Source organism: Asterias rubens, chromosome 15 (assembly GCF_902459465.1).
Source record: "Asterias rubens chromosome 15, eAstRub1.3, whole genome shotgun sequence".
Lineage (NCBI taxonomy): Eukaryota > Metazoa > Echinodermata > Asteroidea > Forcipulatida > Asteriidae > Asterias > Asterias rubens.
In genome coordinates this window covers 2738425-2746038 of record NC_047076.1, presented here as the reverse complement: position 1 = coordinate 2746038, position 7614 = coordinate 2738425, and the positions used below count along the sequence as shown (strand labels likewise).

The 7614-nt window shown below is 39.7% G+C and overlaps 1 protein-coding gene across 2 annotated transcripts in view; it reads right to left on the bottom strand.

Annotated features, from left to right (window-relative positions):
• Positions 1 to 3437: 3437 nt before the first annotated feature.
• Positions 3438 to 7614, bottom strand: part of LOC117300076 (helicase-like transcription factor) — a 41531-nt gene continuing 37354 nt past the window's right edge. For both annotated transcript variants that reach the window (XM_033783756.1, XM_033783755.1), the window contains 4 exons: positions 7062 to 7174; positions 6274 to 6454; positions 5288 to 5368; positions 3438 to 4823 (listed from right to left, as the gene is read on the bottom strand). In XM_033783756.1, the coding sequence (XP_033639647.1) occupies positions 4629 to 4823; positions 5288 to 5368; positions 6274 to 6454; positions 7062 to 7174 (570 nt within the window). In that variant the 3' untranslated portion in view covers positions 3438 to 4628. The remainder of the gene's footprint in view (positions 4824 to 5287; positions 5369 to 6273; positions 6455 to 7061; positions 7175 to 7614) is intronic.

Genomic DNA, 7614 nt, shown 5'->3' with positions numbered 1-7614 from the left:
CTCTCGGAGGATGCATGGGCAGTGGTTGCGCTGAATTTGACGTATTTTCCCGCTTTTTGAAAATATACCAATTAAAATCTCTTTTGTGATTTTCAAGTCATACAACTTTCTGATATCTGCAGGTTGTTTTCAATTCTCGAATTAGGTTCGTCGCCTTTTGTTTCACGAAACTTGCGTCCATGAGGGCAGCAAACAAATAATATTGGTAAAATTGTGACGTCATCTTACGTAGTGGCTAAGAAGCCCCCATGAATGGTATTCGCATTATAAGTTTTGTTGTTGTTTTTAATGATATCTTAACTTGATTATAAATGCTATGTGTTCGTTTATCATTTACTTGTAATTTTACAAAACGATCGTTCTTTAACCGCGTCGATACCTCGAAAAACCATGCTTCGACCCCACGCTATCCTATGCATTTCGTGAATTCAGAGCGGGCCGGTGCTTGCGTAAAGAACTTGGACAAGGCTATGCTATAGTTAGACGTTCAGATCATACTGATCGAAACTTCAAGTTGTCAACCACTGGCGGCACTATAGAATCAACACTACTCAGAAGAGATTTACGAATGGTGCTACCGCAAACCTCACTATAGTAAAGTACAAGTTATTCAAACAAAACACGGTGCTCTCCTTTCCTTAAAGCCACAACCCTGACATTTACCATAGTATTATCACAACCAGTCCATCGTCTATGAATTATGCATGAGCCATCACACCATCCATCCAAAATGTCAACCAATACTCCAAGCAGAAACGATCTTGTATAAATTTCACACCTATCAAAATTGATTATTTATGAAATATAAAAAAAATGAATCGTCGAAACACAATTGCCTTGGAAAACGAGTGATGTGACCGGGGTTTCACGAGACACTGTTACGGAAGTAGAGGTGATACCTACAGGGATCGAATGACGCCCGGGGAAGAGGAGCTTCTGACGGCGCCGGGGCACTCGAGGTAAAGGGTGCACATCGCTATTAAAATAAAGTCATAATTTTTTTAGCATACAGTGCGACGCTCTCAATATTCAAAACAAAAACAAAAACACGGAAAATACTTTAAAATTTCAAAGTTGTTTACAGTAGGGGGGAAAATATTAATTCACTCTTAAACTTTTAAAGGCAGTGGACACTATTGGTAGTGTGAAAGACTAGCCTTAACAGTTAGTGTATCTCAACATATGTATAAAACAACTAACCTGTGAAAATTTGAGCTCAATCGGTTATCAAAGTTGCGAGATAATAATGAAAGAAGAAAACACCCTTGTCACACGAAGTTGTGTGCGTTTAGATGGTTGATTTCGAGACCTCAAGTTCTAAACTTGAGGTCTCGAAATCAAATTCGTGGAAAATTACTTCTATCTCGAAAACTACTCCACTTCAGAGGGAGCCGTTTCTCGCAATTACCCCAACATCTCCCCATTACTCTTTACCAAGTGAGGTGTAATGCTAATAATTATTTTGAGTAATTACCAATAGTGTCCACTGCCTTTAACCTATACTATGTTCTAGTTTTTTGGCGTACAATGCGAAATCCTAATATATTCAAAAATGCACAAAAAAATACTAGTATAGAATACTCACAACTGTTTACAGTAAGGGGAAATCATTCATAGAGAGCTCTTGAACTTTAATCCTCTGCTCAAGTTGATATGGGAGCTATTCTCCTTACGAATAAAAACACCCCTACTCTGGTGTAATTTTCCAAAGGTCCGAGCATCAATCTTGAAAAAATGTCCCTTAACCTCTCGGCAAATAGGACCATTTATTTCAGAGCCTATGTCATCAAAAAAAAACTCACATTGGGAGTCAACAACCCCCAGGTCACAATTATTGGGCAAATTGTTTACGCTGTATCCCTTTTCTTGGGCTCTCAAATGTGTCTAGAATAGAACATTTTGACGGACTACAACATATTATTAATGTTTTGTTTTCCCATAGTGGGGTGCACCCGAAAGACATTAAACCACTTTAAGATATTAAAACACTTCACGCAACGTTTACACCAAGTGGTGCCCAAGGGGGATGCCTTCACCGACGGCTAAGAACCGGAGTCGGTAGGTCTCGAGAGACAAGGTTACACTCGAGTGGGGATATGGCAAATCTTTCTCCATCCAAGTACTTAGTACTGGCCTTTGCCACACAGCCACTAGCTATGGAACACCTTCATAAATAGGCATTGTATAAAACCAGCTAAAGATGCTCGCTGATGACAGGAAGCAGTGGATACAAGTGAAGAAGGACAGATTGCAACTGTAGGATGTTTCTACATGTATACTGGAAGACAGAACACAGTCATACATACAGGGGGATGGCCTTAGCTGTTGATCCAAACTGGACCTTTGTAAGAGGCATAAACAACCACAAACAAATTATCCATTTACATTACATGCAAACAAGAAGCTTTTTTGGTTCATAGAAAACACCCAACACAATGCCAAAGTGTCACTCAAGGTAAAGTTCAGGGGGAAAATCAAGACAGTTTGAAGACAGAGAGACGATGTATATGGTTCATATTTCTCTTGAACTGGAAGTGAAGGGGTGAGATGAGGTGAAGGGGCGAGTGCAGCGAGTGATGGTGCATGCGTGCCGAGGGGGTAAAGAGACACTCTGGGCATTGGGGAGACGGAGGGTCCAACAAAGAGAGGTTCAACAAGGTGGGTACAGATGAGACAATGAATGAAGGACCTTCTGGGTACATGAAATTACCCATAGAGGAGACTTTATGGAGAGACAGAGGGTCCATCAGAGAGAGGTTCAACAAGGTGTATACAGATGAGACAATGAATGAAAGACCTTCTGGGTACATGAAAGTACCCATAGAGGAGACTTTATGGGGAGACAGAGGGTCCAACAGAGAGAGGTTCAACAAGGTAGGTAAAGATGAGACAATGAATGAAAGACCTTCTGGGTACATGAAAGTACCCATAGAAGAGGGGCACAGCCACAATCATTGGTACACTTTTTTTCTTGTCCATTTTATAAAAAGTTTTTAACCCACTGATGTTGCAGTTATCTCAATGCTATTTGTAGATCACTTGACGATAGCTGTGTCAATGATAAATAAAAAGTGATCGAGTTTGTTTAATACAAGATCTGCAAATACATGTAGTTACTCAATAGTTATCTGTTCATTTGGTGTTTTTGTAACAAAAAGTGCACCCATGACAGTAGCTGTGCACAGAGACTTCATGAGGAGACAGTGCATCAAACAGAAAGATGTTCAACACATCCAGCTGTTGAGACGCCCCTCGCTACAACAACCATACATTTACAAAACAAAGACATTAACAAAAATAACACAAACAGAAAAGTAAAATCAAATGGCAGCAACAGAACTTTTTAATCGAAAAATAATGGTATGAGTACAAAAATAAATACATAAACAAAATAAAATAATCAACAAATGATTTTATAAAAACTATATAAATGTAAAGACAGAAACAAAATCATAAAACAAAAAATGAATACGATCACAAACACTTAATGGGATTCGATACGCAACTATCACTACAAAAACAGGTGGGACAATTATTACAAATTCTGAATACATCTAAATGTAAAACATATATTAACGTTGGATAGCAATAACAACATCAAGAAACAACTAAAATGTTTCTGTAAGCTTTCGCCGACTGCAGTTAAAGCAATGTACATCGCGCATAATAATGGAGATCAAATACCGCATGCTACCAGTCAAGTCGTAGGTTCAAATCCCACTCTGGTAAATTTTTCTTTGTTCAATCCCCAAATTATTCTATTTTGTTACATAAGTTTATGGTGATCAAAAAGAGTCATCAAACAGCAGTATACACAAGCATACATGTGAAGCAGTGCGATGACTGTTTCATGTATTGTCAAAATCAAGGCAAGTTTTTCAATCCAAAGCTGTGACATGACGTCACAACAAACAGCGGTGGGTTTACTGTAGGCAAGAAGTTGGGTCTAAGCAGGGTTAATTAAGCACCTACCAAAAGTACATCCACAAACTTATAAAAAAAAATATTAAAATAAAAGTAATATAAGCAGTACTGTAATTATGTGATATGGCTTAATACAAACTCTTTGGTTTTTGGTAGCGAAGGAGCATGACAAATGTAAGATAAACGTATAAAAAGCATAATCTAACTCAAATTCGGGGCAAAGTGTCATATTAGAGTTGTGGTCACAACAGTGCATTGTCTATTCACACACTTCAAAGTAAGACTTATCTTAGGCAAATTCAGCCCAACACTTACAAACTTTCAATAGACCAATACAACGATGGTATAAAACAATGTCTAGTTTAAGATCACCTAACAAAACAAATTAATCTTTCAACTCAAAAAAATCACTTAAGAATATATTACTTTTGCTTTGAAAATTACATCTCTTTGAAGAACGCAGACAATTAGGAAGTAAACATCCTGCAAACATTAAAACTGATTTATCCATTTCTTGTCATTTCTGAAGTAAACTAAAATGGCGCTTATACTTTGTTTTCAAAATGCTTGCTGTCAGCAAACCCTTAAGACGTTATCTCACCTTAAGATCAGCCACGCCCTTTCTCGTCTTTCTTCCCTCCCAGTCCTCTTTTCCTTCTTCCTCATTCACTCTACCGGGCAACAGGAGGGGAGCTCCACTGCTTCTACTGGGTAGCAGCTGGAGCAGTGGAGCTCTGGGCCCCACCGGAGTCCAGGTTCATCAGCGTCTGGATGTCGTTGATGCGAGACTGGCGCTTCTCGTCAGCAGACATCTTGTTGCTGAAGGCACTTGCCATCAGCTTGCGTTTCTTCTCCTGGAGTTCCAGCATGCGTTCCTCGATGGAGTTCTTCACGATAAACTGATTGCGGAAAATGGTCCAAATGGGTTAACTAAAGAACACTTCAAGATGAAAAAAAATTTAAGTTGAGATTTTTTAAGAGCTTTTTTTTTTCAAAAAACTCTGGAAAGTACCGAGTATACAGTGCTGGTGTATGGGTAAAACCAATTATAATATTAAGAACGCTTTAGGTTGAGATTTTTTAAGATGAATAACTTTGAAGTTGAGATTTAAAGTTGAAACATCATATTTAGAATTTGAGGTCTCGAAATCAAGCATCTGAAAGCACACAACTTCGTGTGACCATGGTGCGACAAGGGTGTTTTTTTCTTTCATCAACATCTCGCAACTTCGACAACCAATTGAGCTCAAATTTTCATAGGTTTGTGATGTTATGCATATGTTGAGATACACCATCTGTGAAGGCTAGTCTTTGCCAATTACCGATAGTGTCCAGTGCCTTTAAAGCATTAGTCTTATTATACCTTTGTTACAACCACATCTTTGGTTTGTCCGAGCCTATGACAGCGATCAAAGCATTGATCTTCAGAAGCAGGATTCCAGGCCTGGAGAAATGAATTGAATCTATGAATGAACAATTTGTGCCAAATATTAAGTTTAAAGCCATTGGACCCTTTCGGTTCAGAAAAAAACAAAAAAGTTCACAGATTTACAAATAACTTACAGGGTTTACAGAAGGCAATGGTGAAAGACTTCTTTTGAAATATTATTCCATGAAATGCTTTACTTTTTGAGAAAACAGCAAAACAATATAAATTCTCGTTAACGAGAATTACGGATTTATTTGAAACACATGTCATGACACGGCGAAACGTGCGGAAACAAGAGTGGATTTTCCCGTTATTTGCTCCCGACTCCGATGACTGATTGAGCCTAAATTTTCACAGGTTTGTTATTTGATATAGAAGTTGTGGTACACAAAGTGTGGGCCTTGGACAACACTGTTTACCAAAAGGGTCCAATGGCTTTAAAATACTCTTTTTTATGAAAGGTCACCTAAAATCACAAGGCCATGAGCGGCCACTTCAAGTTAAGGACTACACAATAACTGATTTGGCCTATCGACCCACATCCCAACCCACCTACTCCTTGGGCTGAAACAGGGTAAACCCCTACACAGTTCATAAGGATGTCAGCATTGGTATCATCCACTAAGAGCCTGGAGTGCACTACCTTCCCAACTTACTTCAAGTACAACTTAAGTTACTTAATTTATCAATAGGTTTTGCTTGAACAAAGACATACTCACTGGAGCGGAATTTAAATTTGTGACCTCCCATTTGACAATTAGCTATCTAGTCCTTATTTTGGTGGTCTCCCTAAGAGCCCAAACATTTCGATCCAAAGGTTGCAAGTTCAGTCCTAGCCTGGTCAATTTTCCATAGTTCATCCCCCAAAAGGAATACCAAAAAGAAAACAAAAAGGAATCTGAAAAATGTCTAGAGCTTACTGGGTCGAGAAGGAACACCCTAGAGGCAGCGGTAAGGTTTATTCCAACACCCCCAGCCTTCAGTGAGAGAAGAAAGACAGTCGGTGTGTTGGGCAGGGTACTTGAGAATGCCTCCATGGCTTCACATCGCTGCTTCCTGCTCATGCTGCCGTCAAGACGAACAAAACGAAAACCGCTGTCCCTGATAAAGACAAAAACATCAACCGTCAAGGCAAGAATCTGCAATGTACCATTATGATTCAGGGAATGATTTGTCAATTAGACTAAATATGATTCGTCAAACTGAATGCCAACATTTTTTAAATATTTGTTTTATGAGTCATCAACTTAAATCACAAGGCCAAGGACGGCCACAGCACGGTGAGGGCAACACTGATTAAGACTGTCAACTCAAATCAACCGAGACCAGGGGCATATTGCAACCTACTCCTGGGGCTGAAATAGAGTTACACCCCCTTTACACTCCGTAAGGATGTAGGCACTCGTCCACTAGCAGCATGGCTGGTAAGGATGTAGGCACTCGCCCACTAGCAGCATGGCTGGTAAGGATGTAGGCACTCGCCCACTAGCAGCATGGCTGGTAAGGATGTAGGCACTCACCCACTAGCAGCATGGCTGGTAGAGCAGAATGCACCACCTTCCAAAATCTTTACACAGCAATTATGGTTAAGTGCCTTTTCCGAGGGCACAAGTTTCATAGCCGGGATTTTACCGGAAACTCAACTGTTATTTAGAGGTGTGAGGTTCATGTCCAACTTCAGCCATCTTCAAGATTTAACTGAGCTTACCTGAGAGGTTTCTCCACCAGACTGAGTAGTTTGGTAAACTGAGACACCACGAGGCTCTTGGTGGCAGGATCCTTCTCACGCTCTCGGATCAAACATTCAAGCACGGCATCAACCTGTTGGAAGCAAGAACATTAGAATGAAAGCTGAGCTGGGAGTTCAAATCTTACAATCGCCTGCATTGGGCTACTGTGTTACCGTCAAAAACGAGGGCTCCCACTTGGGGGAAAATATTTCACAAGGTTTGTAGCTCAAAAAGCTTACTGGAACAGAATTTCTTTTACGAGACGAGAATTTGGAAAATACAAACACCATTCACATTTGAACTGTTATAATTGGAATAAGCACAAAGAGGAGATTGATCTCATTTGTACTATGCATAAGAATTGTCCAATACTCAACAGAAATAAAAAAAAACAGATTTATCAGACTGAATGTCAACATTTTAACAAAAACACAAGACCGCCAAACTTGTGCAGTCATGAGTTTACTAGTAGCAGTGTGACACATAAGTGAGTCTCCTCTTGCCCCTACTCCTAGCTCCATCGATGGGAAG